At 47.7% G+C, this 23,655-nt stretch overlaps 2 protein-coding genes across 2 annotated transcripts in view; both read left to right on the forward strand.

Moving 5' to 3' along the window:
- The window catches only part of LOC144162288 (phosphoglucomutase-1-like), a 43,741-nt gene extending 25,364 nt beyond the window's left edge, over positions 1 to 18,377 (forward strand). Inside the window, exons 4-8 of the mRNA XM_077692764.1 lie at positions 1,400 to 1,678; positions 5,065 to 5,351; positions 9,305 to 9,608; positions 10,497 to 10,631; positions 18,127 to 18,377. Coding sequence (XP_077548890.1) covers positions 1,400 to 1,678; positions 5,065 to 5,351; positions 9,305 to 9,608; positions 10,497 to 10,631; positions 18,127 to 18,216 — 1,095 coding nt within the window. The 3' untranslated portion in view covers positions 18,217 to 18,377. The remainder of the gene's footprint in view (positions 1 to 1,399; positions 1,679 to 5,064; positions 5,352 to 9,304; positions 9,609 to 10,496; positions 10,632 to 18,126) is intronic.
- Positions 18,378 to 23,220: 4,843 nt separating this feature from the next.
- Positions 23,221 to 23,655, forward strand: part of LOC144162290 (membrane-associated tyrosine- and threonine-specific cdc2-inhibitory kinase-like) — a 48,909-nt gene continuing 48,474 nt past the window's right edge. Inside the window, exon 1 of the mRNA XM_077692766.1 lies at positions 23,221 to 23,643. Within this exon, the coding sequence (XP_077548892.1) occupies positions 23,575 to 23,643 (69 nt within the window). The 5' untranslated portion in view covers positions 23,221 to 23,574. The remainder of the gene's footprint in view (positions 23,644 to 23,655) is intronic.

The following is a 23,655-nucleotide window of genomic DNA, read 5'->3' on the forward strand; positions in this document are numbered from 1 at the left end:
GTGCAGCCCTAGTGAAGGTGATTCTGAAGCGCACGCACAGACAGCCTGGCCAGCACACCATCCATGGCGAGACTGAACAACTAAGCACTGGCAAAGCAGCTGTTAAACCCTTGTCTAGCGACGCGACACAGCAGTGGTGAGGTGTAGAGCGAACAAGCGCGGCTTCAACACCAGATCTCCACAGCCGGTCACGTGGTGTGACATGACACCCACCACACCTGCGCCGGCTCAAGGTCACTTTTGCTGCTGACACCAAAGATGCGGGCTCGATCGCAGCCGTGGTGGCTGCTTCTCAGATTGAAGTGAAAATCGAAAATGCCTGTGCGTCGAGATTTATGCGCACATTAAAGGAGCCAGGCAGACAGAACACAAGTTTGGTTCATTCGAAAGATTGCCTCGTTAGAATCGTACTGACACCACTTTTAACGCACACTTCTCTCGTATGAGTACATAATTAGGAAGGAAGGGGATGCGACTCACTAGCTCATTTCCCGCACTAGAACATATGACGTCATATGCACAGCCGTGCGATTGGCTGAGGCCAGCAAAAGCAAATGCTAGTTAGGCAGGGCTTATAAGCTTGCAGAATAAGCTATCTTCGCCTAAATGTAATGCTTATTCATTTTATAGCAGTAAGAATGGTGGGGTAAATAATGAAGTATCAGTGCGTACTGCTGTTGGTACTGCGCACACTATGCTTATTATAGTTGCACAGCAGTCCGCTGCTTAGGGGTTGTCTCACACAACAAATGCCGATTGGCGTAAGTGATGTTGTCTTACGTGACCTTGTTTGTTGAGCAGACCCAATGCTTATGGAACAATTACTTCCAACCATAACAAAAATAAGCCAGGTGCAAATACGGTCAGAAACAAAGCAAAGGCGAAAAGTAGTCCGGTGCACTATAGTGGCGCCATCTAGGAAGACTGATGATGAAAAACAAGGCTCTGCAGTCTGCTGCAAAGCCTAACAGTGCATTCGTTTGAAGACCTGTCCTTGTTATGTCATCACGGACGGCACGAAACACACAATTTGGTGGGAGAACCAAAATTTTAACTTAAATTGAATAATTTCTAAATGAATAAAGCATCGTTTGCTGCCGGACAAGCGCTGGGGGCACTATAAAACCTGAGTTCTTTCAAATAAAACAGACTTTTATTTTGTCTGCATGGCCCCTTTAAAAGATCCCCAGGTTGTCTAAATTAATCCGGAGACCTCCTCTACTACGGCGGGCCCCATAGCCCAGTGTAGCGTCAACACTTCAAGCCCTACAATTTGATCTTTTTTTTTTTTTTTTTCGAAAGTTGGCTCGAGGTCGTTACGACGCGATGAAGGATTTTGTGTCACATGGCGTAGTAGAGCTTCCGCCCTGATAGCTTCTCTCGCTTTGTGCGAGCGCAGGTGTTTGACTTTGACATGTTACGCACCCTGCTGCAAGGCAGCGAGTCCCGGCCGCCCTTCCGGCTGCTGGTGAACTGCATGCACGGCGTGACGGGCCCCTACAGCCAGCGCATCTTCGCCGAGGAGCTGGGCGCTCCACTGGACAACATCCGCAACCGGGTGCCCCTGCCGGACTTTGGCGGCCACCATCCCGACCCCAACCTCACCTACGCCAAGGAGCTGGTGGACACCATGAAGGACGGGCCCTACGACATGGGGGCCGCCTTCGACGGTGACGGGGTGAGCACTGCTGCGCTCTGGCAGGGTGGACGGAAAGAGCGGGCCGATTGGTGGCTATGGCTCTGCTCCGAAAGTGTAGTTGTTCCCTCTCCCATAGGAACCGGTAAAACACGAAAGCGAAATGTGCCTTCAAGTTTCAGACACATGCACACTGGTCGCTATTAGAGATTACAATTTCATTGTGGTCTGCTCAGGGCATTCAAAACTATGCCAAGAGTGCCCGAGACATTCAAGATGGGCTCTGGTAAAGGCACTTCGCATTTCACATTGTGACGGGGCAATCCCTGTAAAATTCAGATGAAAAATAAAAGCTGAGGCATGCTTAATTTTGAAGACTGGCCCTGCAAGGGGCATACACAGTCGAACCTCGATAATTAGAAGTCACCTAATTGGAATTTTCAGTTAATCGGAAGCTATGTCCTGGTCCCGGCAATTTTACATGCAGTTCAATGTGAAAAGTCGGTCAATAATCAATGCGTTGCTACGATCAAGAAGTCCAAGCCCAGGCCGTCCAGCAGATCTCGGCGGCCCTCGAAAGGCAACGACCGAGCGAAACCGGAAGAAGGCTGCCACCCCAAAACAGGGGCAGGCGCAGTCGACCAAAGGGAGTAGTGAGGCCGCGGCCGGAGTAGAGGCGCCAACAGCCGGGAAGACTTCATGGCCGCGTCACGGTGACGCCTTCCTTACATGGGACGGCTAACCGTTCTGCAGATATTTTTAATTAAGTTGCTTCGCTCGGTCGTTTAAGCATCAAGGTGATTGTCACTGCTTGATAAAATTCACAATTTTCAAGCACCAAAACAGCTCCATGCTCTGTACTATGTTGGCCGGCAGCCCACAGTTAATAAAGCAGTAGGCCAGTTGAGACTCTCGCCAGCGTACACATCCCTCTCTTTTGAGGTCCTCCACCTTCGTTGCGCACTGCACCGTGTGAGCAGTTTGTGTGGTGATGCTTCAGGCTTCGATTTTAGTGTTTAATCTCGGCTATCAGGGCAATTCATTTCGTACGCTCGAATTGGCGAGGAAAGTTGAGATTCTGAACAAAATGAAGAAGGGAGACACGTTGCAGACTAATAACAGTGCTGTCCTTGTTCCTCTCGTTTAATTAGAAGTTCGGTTCATTCGAAGTTTCTCGCTTTCCACGTGGATTTCGTATTAACAGGAGTCGACTGTATTCCCTAAAGACGTCACCTCTGTCAAAGCATTGACACTACTGTGTCATTGCCTCTGCAACCTCGTACATATCAAGAAGAAACCTTTGCACAGATAGCGGTACAGATCGTGACAAGGTTATCATTCTTCTCGAGAGCCCTAACTGCAAAAATAAAGGGTTGTTATTAAAGCATGACAGCCTGAAGCCCATCCTTTGGTGAGAATAGGGGGTTTACAAAGCAGGGCATGGCCGATTGTTATTTAGAAGGCGTCTACAGGCGTATAATGGCCATATAAATGCAATGACCTGCACTCTCCTTGGTGTGGCGAGGCTATTGCCAGTTACTGTATGAGCCTTGTATACAGCTTTGAAGCACCGCAGTTTTCGATGATATCCTACGCATGCTAAGCACCACAATGTATATTCGAATTTTGAGAACATTAGGATTTTTCAGATGCGTACTGTTGCTTGATTACAGCTTGAATCAAATATTCTTTCTTTTTCTTATACATTCAAAAGTATCTAGTATTCACGCACCTTACTTGTCTGTGTTCACTTCACTGGGCTCTAGGAAGGTAGGCAAAATACCAGGTACCTGCGAAAAAACTTGGTTTTTGCATACGCCTTCCATTCATTTTTTAAGGCTGAAGCCTTAGACCTTTATGTTTCATTGAATGCGTGATATGCAAAAAAGCGCCATCTTCTCGTGAAAGTCAAAGTTTTTTTTTCCTGTGTCCATCTTTGTGATCATAAAAAGCGCAACTTGCCTTCAAAAGCAGGTACACAGAACCCTACGAAAAACCAGAGCGGGAGGTACCGTATTTTCGCACGTATAACGCGCACGCACCAGAAATGTGAAAATTTCAGGGGTAAAGTAAAGGTGCAGATTATATGCAAGGCACTTCCTTCGGTGTAGCTTCACGCCAATGCGCATCGTGCTATGAGGCCCCTACAGCAGTAGCGACTAAGCCACTCTTATCCCACTGACAGTGCTCATTTTTCACCCACAGCTCAACAATATAGCAACCTGAGAAAAATATTGGGCAAGTTAGCTAGAGTTTTTTTTGCATAAAAAAAGCGCCTTTCAGGAGCAAACAGTGTGAGTGCCAATACTCAAAAACACTATGCAAAATATAGGTAAGTTTTAGGGGCGAAGCTCCTTAAGTCATGGGTCTGTCCATCCATTGTGTCTCGTGGTACGTGACCGCCGCATGCTTTCGGAGATGTCGCAAAGTGGGCCGCGTTGCACGCGCAAGAACCGGCTGCAACCGGCAGCGCAAACTCGGCACCGGGAGCGCGAGCTTGTCTGTGTTCGCCAACGGAGGCGCGAGCGCACGTGCACTGCGAGGGGGAGATCACGCAAGAGATCACGCCACGAACGCAGGCAGTCGTTCTCGGAGATCGAACGAGACGCAAGGACCTTTGCTCGTTTCCTCTCGTCTTCTTCGGGCACAAGTTCGCCCTAAATAAAAGTTCTTTCTTTACCGTTGTGTCCCATCCTACGTGACAAATTGTGGTGGAGGTGCGGGGTAGTCCTCGATGGCGCGGGGTTTTTCACCAGGTCTGGGCCTGGGAGCATTGACTCCGAAAATAAAAGTTGATTTGTACAATGTATGCACACAGTCTTACGTCTTTCTTAATGATGTAATGGGCGAACTTTCACGGGAGAGTTACGGTTACCGATGATCTCCCCCTCTCGAGCTTCACCCCACTTATCATCATTCATTCCGTGGATATGGCGTGATTTTTTTCTTTTTTTTTTTCATCAACGAATGTGCCGTGTTGCTTTAGTAACTTTGGTCAAACCTTTCTTGTATGATATGTGCAGACAATACACGGGGATAATTTTTTTTTATTTGTGGACTGCAAGGGGGGGATGTGGTTTATATGCAGGGGGGGGTTATATGCACGAAAATATAGTACAAGGCGTGAGCCAGGGGTCACGCGCAAAGAAACGGCAGAGTCCCAGGAGGGCGGGCAAAGAGTAGGCCACCGTCACACATAAGGGTACTGATGGGGCGAACAGGAGGCTCCCGGCAATGGCTAGCAAGCGGAACGAGCTTCAGAAGGTTCTGCCCAGGAGGGGGCAGAGGTCAAGTGGCAACAGGCACGGCTGCAAAGTTCAGCAGAAAGCTGCACAGCTGATCAACAGTATGCCGAACTAGGCTTTCATCCTCGCATCCTTTAGAGGTTGAAAGCACCCCCCGTAATTTATTCTCCTTCATTTTTCCAGGACCGCAACATGATCCTCGGTGCCAACGCCTTCTTCGTGACGCCGTCCGATTCGCTGGCCGTGCTGGCGGACCGGCTGCACGCCATCCCGTACTTCCAGGCCACGGGCATTCGGGGTCTGGCCCGTTCGATGCCCACGGCGGGCGCTGTCGACCGTGTGGCGCAAGCCAAGGGCCTGCCCTTCTACGAGGTGCCCACCGGCTGGAAGTTCTTCGGAAACCTCATGGACGCGGGCAAGCTGTCGCTTTGTGGCGAGGAGAGCTTCGGCACGGGCTCCGACCATGTTCGGTGCGTGTGTAGGCGTTTCCAGGGTGCGTTGCAATTCGTGGACCGCGTGGTAGTAAGCTTAGGAAGCAGTCTGAATAGATATCTAAGAGGCAACGAGAATTGGAACAGCACAGCAGCCACCACTGAAAACAAGAACACCATAGTTAACAAATGCGAGGCACTTTTCGTTTTGTCTTTTTGCGCCGTTCAAGTAATGAATGGTTTCCATCCAGTTGGCATGAATTCGTTATAACTACAGGTGTCACCAGGGTGTTTAGGAGCCTTGTCACTTCTTCTAGAAGCACTGCACAACTTTAGCCATGGCAAGATTTCAAAGATAAAATGCAATTTAGCACACCAGAGCTACACTTGGGATATGAGCTTGCACCATGGTAGAGCGCAAAGGATTAGTTTAGACCACTGCGGATCTGTAATGCACACTTAAATCTTGACACGTGGGGTTTCTCATTTTTTGCCTCTCTTTGAAACATCTATTGCAGCCATGATTAAACCTGCTTCCTTGCGCTCAGTAGCCTTAGCCACTGAGCCACCATGGTGGGTAGCTGTGATATACCTAATTTTCCCGCATATAACCCGCACCGAAAATGTGAAAATTTTAGCGGAGATGTAGAGCTGCAGATTATGTCCGAGGCATTTACGCAATACGGGGGGATATAGTTTTGTTACTCGTCGACGGAAAGTGGGGAGGGGGCTGTAGGCGGGGGCGGGTGACACGTGAAAAAATATGGTATGCTGTGATATAGCGTCATCATCATCATCATATGAGCCTGAACGTGGCTCAAGAACAGATTTGATCTGTGGTGATCACACACTGCAACGATCTAGGCACACGGTATGAGTGCACAGACGGAAAGGTAGTAAGCATTATTTAGCGGGATGTTTGCGCAAGAGCCGCAAATTGAAAAATTTCAGTTGAGAAAAATTTTACTTTTAATGGGGAAATTTTGCATACAGGTTAGTAAGCAGCATTTCTATAGTGTTAGAGCCTTATTTCACAGCACTGAAGGTCGATGTCGTAATAAACACTGCTGCGGGTCCTCCGTTCTGTGAACTTTGTTTTCCTCTTGATGTAAAGCTGAGCCTGAATCGCTACATTCGTTCATCACAACTGGTCATTCTTTCTTCCTCTTGAACAACGAAAAAAAAAGAATATGTGCAGCTTGCACGAGGGGTGCAAGGCTGGAGAACTTAGCAGAGCTGGCGGCCCCTCTCCCTTCGTCGGAGATTCGACTATTGCACCTCACGTGGATTTTCAAATTTGCCGCTTAAATTTCTCCATGACTGGCAGGCCCGGATCATTTTGTCCGCAGGCTTTCACATCTCTCCCAGAGTGGACCGCCTTAGCACGCGCTAGAACCCGCGGCAACCGGCTTTGTGGACTCGGCGTCTGTAGTGCCGAGTTTGTAGTCTGTAGTCTGTAGTTAGCGTGCGGTGTTTGTCAAGGAGAACAGCGCTGTGAGCGATCACCCCACAAACGCTGAACAGAGTGTTTTCGAAGGTCAAGCTGGTCGATGCCGGGCGCTTCTCAACAAGGTGCACAATAATGTACGCTTAATACTTTTTTTTTTTCTTTTTCTTTTTCCTTTTTTTTTTTGAGAGAGAGAGAGAGAGAGAGAGAGAGAGAGAGAGAGAGAGAGAGAGAGAGAGAGAGAGAGAGAGAGAGAGAGAGAGAGAGAGAGAGAGAGAGAGAGAGAGAGAGAGAGAGAGCGCTCTTCACGTGGGGCACGCTTACGTGCACTCGGCTGGGTTGAGTTTTCTCGTAATGCTCCACAACGGAACTAAAAGCTTAAACAGCTGTGCTGTTAAAACAGTTGCAATCATTTAAATTTCACAGCCATTTGGGGCCACGCTGGAGTCACCGATCGGTGGAAGTTTGTTAGCTAAAGTGCCACCTGGTGGTTGCTTTTCTCTTTTTACTTTACTTTTTTTTTTTTTTTTTTTTCGGGGAGGGTGTGAGCCTCTTTCTGTTACCGTATTTTCGCGCGTATAACCTGCCCCTGCATATAATCCGCGCCGCACTTTCAGCCCGCTGGAAAAGAAAAAAAATCCTCGCGTATTGCCCACACAGGAAAGGCTGCACCAAAGCTACTGCTCGAGCAACACATCACATACCCCAGACAGAAAAAGCATATATTTAGAAAGTAGAACACACTGACTGCGGTGGCTCAGTGGCTAAGGCATTGCGCTGCTGAGCACGAGGTCGCGGGTTCGATTCCCGGCCGCGGCGGCCGCTTTTCTGATGGAGGCGAAAAGCAAAAACGCCCGTGTGTACGAGATTTCGGCGCACGATAAAGATCCCCAGGTGGTCAAAATTAATCCGGAGCCCTCCACTACGGCGCGCTTCATCGCCTGCGTTGCGTCGGCGCGTTGAACCCTACAATCAATCAGAACACACTGACTGCGAGGTGAAAGTCACAATTCCCTCAGTGTCACTGCTCTCACCAGAGCAATCACTTGAGCAGCAGTCCTCACTTTTGTATACAAAGTCATCTTCGGTTCCATCTATGTGGTTTATTTGTGATGCAGCATTTTTTTAAGCTTTTTTGCACTATCTCACCTCGAATCGCCCTCCATGCCTCCGTATGGAGTTCGATTTCCTTTCCTTGTCCTTGTATGTTTTGCGCAATCGCTGCCATGGAAGGCTTAGTCAGTGTCACTGCGTAGGAGCTTCACGGCACAACGCGCATTTCCGGAAAGCTGCACTAAAAGAAAAACCCCGCGTATTATCCGAGACCCTACTTTGCCAGTGAAATTTTCGCATCTTTGGTGTGGGTTATGTGTGCGAAAATACGGTATGTTCTTCATTTCATCCCATTTGTTTCTCCTGGTGCATGCAGTAGGGAGCCACATGCATAAAAGCACCTTCACGCAAGTACGTGTTTGAATCGCATGCTTATGCAATTAAGACGCACTGCCCTACTCAGAGAGTAAGAAACAAGACAGGAGTGAAAACTGCTCTTCCTGGGGTGGCCAGGTGACGTCGCAAGCGCTTGGTGCAGGTTAAGCTAGCGGCTTCTGTTGCGGGAGAGGAAATTGGACGGACGCCTTGGTTGGCATTCTACTGCACAGCCTAAGCATGGCATGATCGCCATCATATCGCCCATTAGGTGCCGCTGTTATAGTTCCTGGAAATTAGGCTAGTCTGCTGTCTGAGGCCTTCAGTGGGGTTCTTTAGATGATAAAAGTGTTCGGCCGACAGCACACTGGTCAACTGCAGCACCCTCTCAGTGTAGTGCTGGTCCCTTTTGCTACTGAGACTTCTTACTAAAAATGAAATTGTTGTTTTGATAGCTTTTTCTGACATTATAATTTCTTTGTATACTTTTTCATGTCTGAGAAAGCTTTCTTCGTGAATTTTGAAACTGTAGGCAGTACTGTGCGAGCCTCCAATCATCTGCTCACTGCAGAGCGCAGATCACCACAGCTTAAAACGTAAGCGAATAAGCAACTGTACAATAAAAAGTTGTTAGAAAAGCAATTTAATTCTTGAAAATTCCTTAATGATAAATGTGGTGAGCATGCTGCGAGGCGCTGTGGTTGACCAGTGTGCTGTTTTGTGCGCCTTTTCATCACTGCGATGACACACCGTTGTAATGCAAAACATGCCCGGACGGCAGACTAGCCAAAATTTCTGGGGACTATACTGGTATCACCTTCTTCACCACCACAGCTGCAAAGCTTCGTAGTCCCCGTTAGTTTTCGTTGTGGCGTTATCTGGTCGTTCGCCCGCTCCTGCCGCAATGACAGTTTCATTTCCTGTAAATTCTTTTTCTGTGACCCGATCACGCTTGGCGCGGTCTTGCGTGCCACCACTGACAGCCGAAAGCGAGCGGGGAACACACAAGACCGCACCAACCAAGCTGGGGGAACCGAGTGGGGGCGGCGCGGGAGTTGTGGGGGGTGGCGAGGAACTGAGCGATTGGTGACGGGAGCGCGTTCGGCCTCTGCTGCAGGGAGAAGGACGGCGTGTGGGCGTGCCTAGCGTGGCTGTCGGTGATAGCGCACAGCGGCCTGGGCGTGCAGCAGCTGTGCGAAGACCACTGGGCGCGCTACGGCCGCAACTACTTCACCCGCTACGACTACGAGCAGTGCGACACCGGGGCGGCCCACGAGATGATGGAGCACATCGAGGGCCGCATCCGGGACCCGGCCTTCCGCGGGCGCCGCTTCCTCTGCGCCGACCGCGTCTACACCGTGGGCAAGGCCGACGAGTTCGAGTACAAGGACCCCATCGACGGCAGCACCTCCTCCAAGCAGGTGCGCGCCCTCCCTGTCCTTCCAGCCCACTTTATCGATGATATATCTATGTCAACCCAACCTAACTTCGCCTCGCCCAAGCTAACCTAAACCTAACGTATGCTTAAGCCTAACCCAACCTAACCAAACCTAGCCTTGCCTAACGTATCCTAACATAACCTTCTTATAAGGGGGGACACTGCTCTTAAAACAGCTTCCTTTAATTGTAAAGTAAACCCTGTGAAATTTTCCAGTCTTGCTGCTTTTCCCCCACTGATTTCAAATGTGGCATCGTTTTTTGAGTCGGTCAATTTGTTACCCAGATAATGAGAGATAATTAGTCATTTTTGGAGGAACAATAGACAAAACAGTGTTGGCCATAAAACTGCAATGTTTATATTTGCCAATACTATGAACCCTGGTCAGTGCAATAAGGGAATCGGTTTTTTGATGCACGACTTGGAACTAGCTGTACAGCTCATTAAACCTTGGTGGCACCAGTGGCAAGGAACCATTCTGAGTGCCCATTTCAAACACCAAAGTTTAATGAGCTGTAAAATTAGTTCCAAGCGGTGCATCAAAAAACCGATTCACTTATTGCACTGACCAGGGTTCATAGTATTGGCAAATATAAAGATTGCAGTTTTATGGCCAACACTGTTTTGTCTATTGTTCCTCCAAAAATGGCTAATTATCTATCATCATCTTGGTAACTAATTGACTTACCCCCCCCCAAAAAATTCGATATTTGAAATCAGTGGGAAAAAGCAGCAAGACTGACAAGTATGAAGAGTTTACTTAAAAATTAAAAGAAATTGTTTTAAGAGCCATGTCCCCCCTTGACAGACATTTCTTTCACTGCGTGTGTAGCAGTTATCAATCTGCCATGTGCTGTTCCGACCTGTGCAGGGCATCCGCATCATCTTCCGTGATGGCTCCCGCATCGTGTACCGCCTGAGCGGTACCGGCAGTACCGGTGCCACGATTCGGGTCTACATCGACAGCTACGAGGGGAACGCGGACAAGTGCAAGCAGGATGCACAGGTCAGTACCCTCGTGTGTTCCCACAACGCACTTAACCAGCCCAGGAAAAGTGGAGGCCGGTACAGTGCCCAGCCAGCTCAGAGTGTTCTAAAGCCGCATTTCTATACTCCATTTCGTACATAGGGGGCAACGCTGTGGAAAATACGGATGTCGTTTGTAGAAAAAAATTAACAAATCGTATCACTCCGTGTTGCGTGGTGGCTGAGTGGTATACCATGTGCACGCCGGGGAACAGAACACGTTTGAGGGACCCAGGTTCGAAATGGGGCGTAAGATGTGTTTGATAATAATTGCTTTAAAGACACAAAATAATGCTTCCTACATAATTGGAGGGAGAGGCAGATGTGAAGTGGCGGTACCAGACGCGTCATCCGCTCAAATTTTAGACGCTCTCCTATCTGAACTCCGCTTGGACACGTGGCGCCATCTCAGAGTTCATCTTGTAACAGATATCGTAACACATTAGCAGCTTTTATACTTGGCTAATATGAACTTTTTAATGGAAAAATTTGGTTTCATCGTTTCTGTACATTATCAGTCACCACTTGGATTCCCGGACTAGGAAACCACTCTTACTTTGTGGCTCATTAAGGTTTCGTACTACTACTACTACTACTGCAGCACAGGCACAAACTGTGGGTCTGTTCCCAAGACAGCCCGTGTAACCTTTCCCTTTCGAATGCTTAGCTGACATTGCATGCATGCGTAGATTCAAAACAAACCTCGCTTGTAAGCGTGTTGTGCTTGGGAAGTCGTCACTAGGTGCAGCCTAGAGTTACTCTGTACACACCAGTTGTGACACTCGCCATAAGTGCCGTGTTTCAAAAGCCGGTTCCCAGTGGGCCCCCCTGCACTGGTGCAAACAGGGGTAAGCACGGACTAGCTGACTGGCCTGCCATCTGTTGACAGAAAGTTGAAGTGGCACTCAAGCAAGCATGGGGCTCGTTGACTGGCCTGCCACCTGTTGACAGAAAGTTGAAGTGGCACTCAAGCGCTTGCGGCTGCTGCCGTGAGCCATGAAAAGAAAACCGTGAAAACATTTGTGAACACAACCTAATTCTATGTTGGCTCGTTATAGAAGTAAGCTTTGTTGAACAAGTTGTGTTACTGAGTAAATGTTTAGCAAAGTTCAGTTTCTGTCCCCCAGGTGCCACCCCAGTACACTTGTTTTTCAGATTAACTGAAATGGAAGAGATCACACTGCCCGGATGCTGAGGTGTAGTTTTGCGACTGGTGTATACTGAAGAACTCTGGGTGCAGCCATGGTCGGCCGCTTACTTAGTTCCGCGCTGCAAAACGCAGACGTTTATGCGGCCGCTGGTGGCCGTTGCACTGCACATTTCGAAGCTGACCGAGTTCACCGGCCGCAAGAAACCGACCGTCATCACCTAGGGTGGTTCCACGGAAGTGAGTCGTAAATGGTACGCGGTACGCTTTTGACACCTTCGGGAGGCTCACTGTCAAGCTCTATGTAGCAGGCGAAACGCCAGTAAGGGGTAATCTTCAAAATGGGGGCATTTAGATTGTATGCTGGCAAATTTTAGGGGTAACCACCGAGATTTTGGTGCAGAATTTTAGTCATCTCAGCTGCAGAACTTCTTCCACAAGGGGTGCATTATAGGTCACAAAGCTTGTAATTTCCAGGCTGCATGCTGTATTAAATAGGTATCACTTCGACTCTTTATGCACACAAAGAGAAAAAGAACAGAACAATAAAAGTACGATGGACAGATAACACCTGCTCATTGTACTGGTGTTCTTCTGTCCTGTTGCACTGTTTTTACAGCGAACCTGTGTATCGCTAAGATCCACGGTTTCTCTTCCAGGGGCGATGGCTTACTTGGCACCATTCCTTTGTTTCTCCTCGCCATCACTGATTCCTCTTTCTTAAGTGACAAATTGGCTGATGTAGTGCTGTTATCAGCAGTTGAACTTTTAACTCGCTATGGGACGAACACGTGTTGTTCGCTTGGAGGAAGAAGAGCAGGAATTGAAGGAGCATTGGTGTGAACAAAAGCGTGAAAGGGGCGCAAAAACAATGGAAAGCTGCTGCTGCAGTATGTGTAGTCACCGCCGTTGCCACCTCAAGTTCCCACTCGTTGAGTAGCTGCGAATCCCTCCCGGCTGAAGAGCAACTTTCCCGCTTGGCATGGTGATAATGATGATGTATAAATTCACTATAGCGAAACCCACCATAGCTACAGCTTCGCTGGTTTCCATCTTCGCAAAGTAAAAGGGCTCTGAATTTTTCTTTAGGCACTTTACACGAAGTCACCCCCCATTGCATTCGTGCAGCTCCTTGCCCGGTTTGTGACTTTGTCTGTTGGTTGAACTTGCTGTACATGTAGAAGAAGCAGTGCCTTGCTGGAGGAGCAGCCTAGCTCAATTGCCAGAACCTGTAACTCTAGTACGAAACAGTCCATCGATGGAAGTGAGCGCCTTCAATTGAGATTGTTGTTTTGGTCCTGCTCTCACAAGCATGCCCGTTTTGTGGCTTCCGACCAGCGTACCCATTGCCTGCAGCATGATCGCTCAGTGGCAAGTCCTTCATCCACTGGGATCCTGAGCGCACAAAGAATTAGTTACCTACATCTCGCGGTCCACATCCTTGGGAGAACAAGTCCCATTGCTGTTTCCACCATCCGTACTGGTGAAATACTAGAAAATTTACCGTAACACCACACACAAACAGGTGTCTATGTGTCTGTGTTCTGGGATTCTTGTTTTCCTTGTGCCAACAGCCGTGGTCCTTTACCAGCCACTTTTATCGTAACCTGCCACGCATGGCTGATCAAGGCTTTAGGCAGCCATGAAGACAGAATACAGGTTTGGTTCCTTGAAGAGACTGCTTTGGCCTGGTACCAATAATACCAATTTTATCACAAGCTTCAAACAAGTAATATAGATGTTAAGGAGAAGAGATGAATTCACTCTTCGGAGATTTTTCTAGGACGTCACAGAATTCTGTTTGTGCGATTGGCAGGCACCAATTTGTGCTGCTGCCAAGAAACAACTGGGAAATTGTACCGAGTTCTCTAGTTCCGTTTGACCATAACACTTGAATGCTAACATGCAGTTAGCACACTGATAGTTATTTATTCGAATATAAGGCAATGTTTTTTTCCAAAATCCGTAGTCTCAAAGTCATACCCCGCCTTATATATATATATATATTGTCATGGAACATCTATGTGGACAATGCCCCATAGCGCCATAACCCATCACCAAAGACGACAAAAAGGCCATGGCTGGTGCAAGCTCTTTCATGGCCGCTTGTACACGGATCATCCTTGTAACTACATCGCAGTACCATCGTCCAATATCCGTCTCATCTATGCTTTGCTGCCACGTATCAATATATATATATATATACAGTGAACCAGAATGGGAAATGAAGGGCTCGTTGAATTAAGACACCCGGTGGACATTTTTTCTCCACTTTCTGTCTTTCCAAATTTTTTATCTGTTTCAATGACCTACCATGTTCTCCCCTTTGCTTTCCGAGGTATTCTTGACTGCCAATCCTTATATATATATATATATATATATATATAGACACACACACACACACACACACACCCTCGCCTTATAATCGAATAATTAGGATATGTTTTTATGGTTGGCTCAAATTACGGCACTTCTGCCTATAATACAGCACTGTAGGATGAAATATGAAAGTTGCTCTATATTTCTTCAGGTTTTTTTTTTTTTTTAAGTTAAAAAAAAAGCATTTTTCGTGGCCTGAACGGAGCTGAGTGAGTTACCAAGTGCAATTTCTTTCAAATTGAACAAATTTTTATTTTGTCTTCCGGGCCCCTTTGAAGCCACAGTTCGTAGTTTCCAGTCATTTCCAGCCATGGCGGCTGTTCTTCTAACGGAGGCAGAAAATAAGAACATTTCTGCGCTGAAATCTGGGTGTATGTTAAAGGTACCCAGGTTAGGCGCACTGTAGCTCTCCACTACGGTGTGCCTTACAGCTCGGGGGTGCCAGCTTCACAATGCATGACCGTAATTTGACTTGTGGTGCCATTCACGAAATTCGAGGAAAGCATGGCTTGTCATATCTGCATGTGTCACCGGACATCGACACCGGTGACCGGTGCCATCTTCGTTTTGCTGCTCAATTGGCCACGATGAGCTAACATAAGCACGTCACATTTCTGAAAACTAACAGCCGCATTTTTGTGGGGTAGGGAAGAATTCATACAATGGAAGGAAGCTACTTCACTGGGCATAAATCTCGACTACTGCAGCAGTATAGTCGTTTTCTGCTGGCAGATTCCTTATTACGTGTTCCTGTACTGTACAACTGAGCTCAAAATGACCTGAAATGCCATCATGCACACGGCTGCCAGAGTGCTGCCCTGAAAGGTGTTACTGGCAATAAATGACAGACTTTCGAACTAAGTAATAGCCGGTTACACCAATATTTTGGGTGTTCTCTGCACTCGTTGCCACTCTTGAAACGTTTTTGCAACTGTGTGGTTGTGTGCACTTTTGCACTGGATAAACCATGGTTGTCGAACCGGAAAAATACCGGTTCGTTTACGGTTCTGGTTCATGCGAAATCATTTCGTTCCGGTTCAGTTCCGGTTTGACAAAATCACATACCGAACCGGTTTGCAAACCGGTTTGCAAACCGGTTTGGGAGCTTGAACCGGTTCGATGAGTTGAATTATCACTGGAATTAGAAGAAACATTTAGTAGTTTAAAACGACAGTCAAATCAAAATGCAATCAAAAATTCAAAATGCTGCTGTTCCCCAAGGGCAGTGGTACAATTGCAAATCAAACTTTAAACAATTACGAGATATTAGCAAAACAGATGTAGTGGCTACGATTTACCACCTACTTCCTCGCCCAGACTTTATGTTGTCCTAGCGACTATTTATAAAGCCACCGCCAAGAGATATGACAGTGGGATATATTTTCTGCCCTTTCCTTTTTTATTGAAATCGCAATCGTCGCTATGGAATCGCCCATCACGCTAACCTTGAAGCCTTAAATTTAGGCCTCCATACTGGCGCGTTCAAATACCAGCGCTTAAAATGGCGCGCATTTTTTTTAATATTTCTAACAAAACAGAAAAATCCCACAACAGGTACATATTAAAATACTACCAATGAATTAGATTATTCGGTCGCCCTGAATAATTTGTTAGCAGCTGTCACCGTATCGAATGTGTTAGCCACACTTTTGTTAAAAGCTTTAGTTAACGCTCAGTCACTGCATTATTGCACTGACCACTGCATTTCCTTTTGCGATAGCTATACCGGATGTGTGCATTACAATCAGTATGTCATCGTACCGCCTGACCCCCGGCCATCGTTCTGTGTGCTACACTGCGGAATCTTATAACAGATTATGCTGTTACCAAAATGAAAGGGAAATTTGACGCACGGAGCATAAGATGGGACTTTTTTGGGTAGACGCTCTGTAGTTCGTCCACAGCAGTACTCCCCTCCGGAACGAGTAGCAGTAGAAGCAATGTAGAGAGTTGGGCAGTCAGTACAAGTGCACCTTCGAAAAAAAAGCAGATCTGAAACAGACAAAACTGCAGAACAAGCAGAAAAGATGATCGCTGGGCGAATAGGGCAGTGTGATGTACCGGCCTGCCTTTCTGCACGTGTCATCTGCTTTATTACTGTTTGTGCTTCCAAGACAAGGTCGAGGGCTGCACTTTCCTGCCAAGGGATTAAGTGCGCACCTTAACAGTTTTCCCTGACGTATCTGTTGTTATATGTATCTGTAAAAAACGGAACTTGTCCACTGTACTGTCCTCAAAAACTCCTTCGCATTGATGACACGTTTGGTTGTGAAAGGCAGGGAAAAGAAAAGTATAGAGCAATGTCCACGTTTTGGTGCTTTTTTTACTTATTCAGTTTTACTTACTTTTTGCGTAATGTTTTAAAACAACGTGATTCACCTTTTCTTTTTTGTTGTTTTCTGTGTAAACACACTTTTTTTTAAAACTGGCGCATTTGATGCCCCGCGCTATATCTCTGCTCCGAGGCGCAGCTTATGTTGCAGGCCAGCAGACTTATTTTAACCAGCTGGTGATATTAAACGTGGATCAAAATCTTGATACACGGACGTTCTCGATTTCCATCTATTTCAGAAAAACGGTCGTGGGGAAGGGAGATTGAGGCCACTTGTGGTCAGCAGCAAACGGCTTAGCCACCGAGCAGCTCCTGCGGTCACACTTGTCAAGTATTAACAATTTTCAGGTGTCGGACCTTTTAAAGAAATTATGAAATGCAAAAAGTTTGCACACATCGGGTGTGGGCTTTCGCTGATGCGCAGTAAAGCACTCCTGCAGCCTGATTGCTCCAATAAAGTCGCAGCTAGGGAAGGGCGAAGTAGTTTTATATCCCCTGCAAGCTGCCGGGAATGACATTTCGTTTGGTCAGCTTGCACTACGCTCGCGCTTCCAGCAGAAGCAGACCATTGCTACATTGGTGCTCATTCATTTCTCCTGTTGTTACATAGAGCGTGATAGTGTTCAATTGTCTGGAGGGGAAAGTGCGTGAGCGGGTACGAAGTTGATGGTACGTGTAAGAATAAAAGGTCTGAATCAAAATGACTGTGCAATATCAACAACAGAGGGTCTAACTGTTTCGGCATGAACCGGTAATCGTTTTTTTTTTTTTTTTCGGTTCAGTTTTGGCAAAAATACCGGTTCAGTTCCGGTTTTCGGTTCAGTTTGGTTCTGGTTGGAAACCCTGCTAGAAACGCAGAGTGGCTAGATCAGGATGGCTAGAAACATGTTTAAGGGAGAGTGGCAGAACCCATTGTTTTTCATTTTGGAATGCTTCCCTCCTTGGGATCACCGTAAGTCCTGGAAAAGCTTGCACATTGCAAATCAAACAAAAGCAGCTTGGCTGGGACTTACATTCAGCAGGACATCATTTGGAAGCAATGCGGTGGTTGCCCAGGGCAAACAGTTTTGCAAAGGCAAAACGTTTCGCGAAAAAGTGCCATTGCTTTTGTTGTTGTCCCGTCAAGAAAGTGGCTTCTGGTGAAAAAAAAGCAACTAAATAAAAACGTGTGATCCAGTGGGATTTGAACCCGGACCTCCGCAGTAGGATCGTAATTCTCTACCAACTGCACTATTGGGGCACATTGCAAGGGGTGGAACAGTTGTCGTTGTCCTTGTTGTTTCTTCCTTCGTGGCACATACCCAGTTGAGGGATTCACAAGGAATCGGGAGCTTTGACGGGCAGACGCCTCACAAAATTCACAAAACTGTGAGTTAGAGACGTACGAGTCGTACAATAGGGCATGCTGCCGAAGAAGTCAGTCAGAGTAATTCGTGCCAAAAGACAGAGAAACGAAAGCGATGCAAGTACGACGTAGCAGAAAACTTGTTGTTGATGAGTGCCGCCAGGATTTCGCCTTCTTAGTGCCCCGAGGATTTTTTTTAGTTGCTGTTGGAATTCTCCCCAATCTGTGTGACAACCTGCCCCAATCTAGATGCCTACTCCTTTCAAACGCAGACGATGCTGATGCCGCTGGTGGCCATAGCCCTGGAGATAGCCCAGCTGAAGATGTTCATTGGCCGCACGAGGCCAACCGTCATCACCTGAGTCCTGGGCACAAGGCACCGGCCGAACTCCGCAGCCACGCTCGCTGCCGTGCAGCAGATGCCGAAAATTGACGGACTTTGGGTGCCGCCATTCGCGCGCGGCAAGCAGATCCAGAGCACTGCTTGGCTCAAGCAATAAAATTCGCCTTTTTTGTCTTTTAAGTTATACACCCAACCTCCTCGTTTTTCCTTGACAGAACTTTCAACTAGACACTGGGAAACCAGCCACAGCTTAGAGGCAGTCTCAAACATTAGGTATAAAGCACAGGAAAATGCATCTTTTTCTGTCCATTTGAAAGGAGATTCAAAATATTTCGTTTTTTTGTCGCAACGTTCGCTCTTAACTGAAACTGAAAGTGTAATGGCAGTGACGTCTTTATTGCCTAACTTGGTGATGTAGTGCTCGCTTAAACGGGTCACGCAGTGATGCAATTGGTGCACTAACTGCACCAGTTAGGCTAGTCTTGCTACATTTCAAGCAATCTGTGCTGAACAGGCGCTAAACTTTACTTTTTATGATTTGTGCAAAGGAGACTGCTGCTATCTCCTAACCGTCCCTTTTCACGAAACGTTTTCTTGGCTCTCTTTGATGTGGTTGTGCTGTGCTGTGATGGTGTTCCCTTTCTTTTGTTCTTGTCATTTTGCGCTGTTTTATCTTCCGTTTCAGCCCTTGAACGCTTATAGCAATAGTTCACAACGCTGGAAGGTAGGTAACTTCATGTATATAAGGAACAACAGATTTAGTAGAACCTTGGTTTTTTGGCTTTGAGTAGGTTGTGGTGCACAGTAGAGTGCTTTTGCAGCTAAATGTGGTGCTGCAGCATAAATGTAAAAAGGTGTCTGTAGTTGTCAAATTTACGAAGTTTCAAGATTTTTTTCTCCGGCAATCAAGGAAGACTACTTTGCATTGCTTCCATGGCACGCAGTTGGCTGGCTATGCGAGTCTCCCCAAATCTTAATGCCGCTATGCTGTCTGTTGTTGTAGCTCATGTCACACGTGCCTAAGTGTGAAGCCTAAAAGAGGCAAAGCCACGGTTGGATGTAACCTATCCACAGCCAGTGAACCTTTTCAATTGGTGAAAGATCACGTTACACGCAGCATGGTGCAACGTGGCAAGTTTTCACCCATTTTTGCCTCCCAGCGGTGCTAATTACCAACAACACGTCCTACTTTGCAACATGTGGTGCCTTCAGCATGAAACCTGAAAAAACGACAGCATATACTAGTACCAGGCCAACTCGACCAGGTGGTTACGTTTCAGTTAAACTGGTTTTAGTTAAAGGAGGCTATGGCCGGGCACACAGTCAGAACCCAACGTGTGTCAGATCCGTTGGTCGGAACCTGAGGGACGTAAGCCACTTGGGTGCGTCCAGACAGTTTCATCAAGTATCACTGCATCTTCGATAAATCGCTCACGTGCGTTCTGGGGCGCACCTTTGCACCGTTTTGCTAAATATCGCTGCTTCTAATCTATGAGCCATGTGGAACTTCGGGAGCGTGACACAGCCTTCAATCAAACATCGGCTACTGCCATCAAGGTCTCGCACTTTCTTCTGAACTGTATTCTGCTTTGCCATTGTCCACCTTGCATCATCACCAGTGACAGTGGGTGCCAATTCACTGCTGATGTTGAAGAACTCCACCTTTCTTCTCAGTTCTGCCATTCGACCGCCTGTCATTCGCAAACGAATGGCCTCAGCGAGCGCACCAATGGGACACTTCCACAAATGATCGTTTCCCCCCTCAAGCAGTCTGGACACGTTTTTTTTCTTTTTCTCCTCACAGTGACCCAAGTGTAGCCAAGACTCCTTGCATCACTAAAAAAACACACCAACTTGCTCAGCTGTGCATACTGTCCTGACAAGACAGGTCGAAGTCACACTTCGACAGTCACTATTGGGAAATCTCGTATGGGAAAGGAATTCTGTGGCTTTCTCCCCTCCTCCAATGTGGCTTGTGCTAGAAGCTGCTGGCGCACTACACAGGGCCATTTGTGGTTCTAGATTGCAAGGCTAGTTACAAATGGTAGACGAAGCAGCAAGACTCAAATGTTTCATGTCTCCATGGGGGGAGACGTTACACTGCTTGCCCACTGTCCGCAAGGTCAAGTGCCCTCGAGCTGAGCATCGAGTAAAGAATCAAGCTGCAGGAGCTTGAGATAGCTGCGTGAGCTAGACAAAGAGGAGGTTGCTTGCTCATGGCTCCAGTCGGCCATACTGTGTGACTGCTTGTCCACCTGACAATAAACCGTCATTACCTGCACAAAACAATATTTAGAGCTCTTGTCAGTGTGCGAAACAATTTACTTCCACTTTGTCTAATTACATTTCTTGTTTAATTAGGTTACATTCTGAGTTTTTCTACCACTGTCAAGATTTTTTTTTTTTACAATAGTCAACTGTACATGATTTTCACCATGACAAGAGAAATAAATAATTCGCTGGGAACTTTCAAGGCCTTTTCCCAAGTGCCTGTAAGAAAATAAAAGCACACTGGCCATGTTAGGATCCAAAACCATTTCTCGTTTCTCACGTTAATATAACCACAATGACATTCAACTTTACTGTATGAATCGATTTTTAAGACAGAACCGAACAGAAACAGAAGGCATCTGTAAAACAGAAACCAAAAAAGGTTCCTCAGCTGATGCTGAGAAAAAATGCCGCATAAAATCGTTTAATGAGAGAGAGAGAGAGAGAGAGAGAGAAAACTTTTATTTCAGCCATGGTTACTGAGGGTTGGTGGCGGCTGGGCGGAGGCCAGCCGCGACTTCGGTAGCTCTGCGTACCAGGGCCTCCTGAATCTCCTGGCTAGAGCTACCCAACGCCTCTCTCCATAGCTCGCTACAGGAGATTTGAGGGAAGGGGTCGTAAGGACAAGCCCACATGGAATGTTCCAGAGTGGCACGTTGGCTGCATTGGGGACAGTTGGGAGACGGGAATGATGAGGGGCGGATGTGGTGTAGACGAGCTCGGCATGGGAAGGAGTCTGTTTGCAAGAGTCGCCAATAGTGGGTTTGGTGAGGCGTGAGGGAGGAATGGGCGGGGGAGAAAGTACGACGAGAGAGTCGGTAGTGCTCCACGATGTCTTGAACATGATGAGGCGTTCTTTGGAGGAGCGCGCGCCGTGCCGGGGGACGATGCTCACACCAGCCCGGAGTGTGAGATCGCGGGCGATGGCATGGGCAAGTTCGTTTCCTGGCAGGCCAGTGTGAGCCAGGGCCCACACCAACTCCACCATCTTTTGAGGCGGGTTACTCTGGATGATGCGGAGGGCTTCAGAAGAGATGGTCCCTCGTACAAAATTCAGCAGAGCCAGCTTGGAGTCTGTGACTATCTTGGGCGGGGTTGGATGTTGTGTGAGGGCCAGCGCAATGGCCGCTTCCTCCGCAGTCGAGGGGGAGGTAGTTAAGATGGTAAGCGTGCTGAGGGGGGTGCAAGCGGAGTTGCGCGTTACCACCAGAGCGTAGGCATTACGATGGCGGTATTCCGCCGCATCACAGCACACCATTTTGCCAGTTCCCGGTCCAAGGCTCGTGTACGGGCTTGGCGGCGCGCTGAGTTGTAGACGGGGTGCATGTGTCGGGGGAGTGGCCTTGTGAATATGTTTTCCCGAATTTCAAGGGGAATATGGATGGCACTTTTAGCTTGTTCGGACAGCGGAATGCCTTGAGTAGCGAGAATAGAGTTGCCCGTTTCTGTTAGTTCTAGGCGATTTCTCTGGGATGATAAATGGGCTTCAGCTAATTCGGTGGCAATGTTAAAAACTCCGAGCTGGAGCAGACGATCCGTGGATGCGTTAGGGGGTATCTGCAGGGCGACGCGGTAGACCTTGCGGATGAGGCCATCGATCTTGTTCAGCTCGACCTTGGACGCTTGTATATATGGCAGAGTATAGAGGAGGCTGCTGATAAAAAAAAGAGTGCAATAGGTGAAGGCGGTCCCATTTATCTAGTCCATAAAGTCGGTTGGTTACCCACCGAAGGAGTGCAATAATTTGGTCGACATGAGACCCTAGTAGTTGTATGAAGAAAGCATTGGATCGATTCTGCTGGATAAGTAGGCCGAGGATTCTGAGGCGGGGGACTTTAGGGAATGTATGGCCTTGTACCATTATTTGAATTTGGAGATTTGCAGAAGTACGTGTGCGAAGACACTTCATTGATTAGAGAAAATGACTTAAAAGGCACTTTGTGACTAGATGAGAGTAGGATACGTTTCCAAATGGCCAGCCCAAGCAGCACCTTTGTGGCATGCTGAAGCTCTCTACCAAAAAGAGCCTTTCCTTTCTGTGCTAGCAGAAAGGTCCCATAAAAAGATCATGTTCCTGCAGCCTTAACGCATTCCTGGTCCATTCCCTTGTAGGCTCTCTTGCGAGAACACCCTCTTAATGATGCGCAATATCTGGGGGGAAAAAAAGACAGTAATCATCGGTTGTAAGCATTTGCTGCATGCAACAAACTTTTGCAACGAATTTTACCTCGTTCACATTTACCCTGGAGGGCTGGCTGAGCAATGCCACGGCGCCGGTGTCAACTTTCAAGTCAAAAGAACGCGCTCGCTCGTGTTGTGTATCACTCCGTCGAAGCGACGGACCCGCATTTTAGTGGGCGCGCGCGTTTTGAAAAGAGACTGCGCTTGCGATCACGTGTGACATCATCTTCACACAGTTTTTTGTCTTCGCTGCAGTCTTTTGCAAGTAAGTCTGAAATACATGGAAACAACTCGTGTGAAGTTCAAATTACCCGCAGTAATGCGCTCTTTGCGCCGCGCGGATGAACAACAGCCCGCTGCGGTGATGAGGCGCAGGAGCCACTCTCTTTTGGTTTATTATTTACAGATGCAGTAAGCAGAGTCCTTCAATGCTTTGGGTAGGCCCTTTTCGGGCCCATTCGGGAAAAAAAAAGGATCTGCTTTGTTCCCAACGTGAAACACAAAACACGGCCTTTTTCTTTTTTTCCCAACCCACAAGGTGCGGAAATAGCCGAGGCACTAGCCAACATGGGCCAGCGCCGCCTCCAATCAGCCGCGTGCAGACGGTGGAGGGCTTTGTCAAACCGCCCTGCTGTGCGCGAATGTCGTTTCCGCGTTCAAATAGATTTAGCTTGGTTCGGGGCCACGACGATTTGCGTCCTTGAAGAAGGCGCTGCTCCCTGGGGAAAGCGGCGACCGTTGAGTGTGGAGCTTCGGATAGCGTGCAAGCTTGAAACGCTCCAAGAGCTGGCAGAAGTAACGGCATTCGCGTGCTTGTGACGGGTGTGCGATAATGCCTGCGCAGACAGCGTCCCACCGCTTTCTTCTAGTTTTTTCGGACCTTACTGCTTAGCTGCGTCGTTCACCTACTCACTCCGTCTCTGACATGGATCGGACTCCTCCGAGACCGGATCCCGTGTTTTTTCAGGGGACTCGGCCCCTGTTGACGAAAAAGGTAACGTGATGC

This window comes from Haemaphysalis longicornis, unplaced genomic scaffold, assembly GCF_048455015.1.
Source record: "Haemaphysalis longicornis isolate Haplotype H1 unplaced genomic scaffold, Haemaphysalis longicornis Haplotype H1 scaffold_12, whole genome shotgun sequence".
In the NCBI taxonomy this organism is placed as follows: domain Eukaryota; kingdom Metazoa; phylum Arthropoda; class Arachnida; order Ixodida; family Ixodidae; genus Haemaphysalis; species Haemaphysalis longicornis.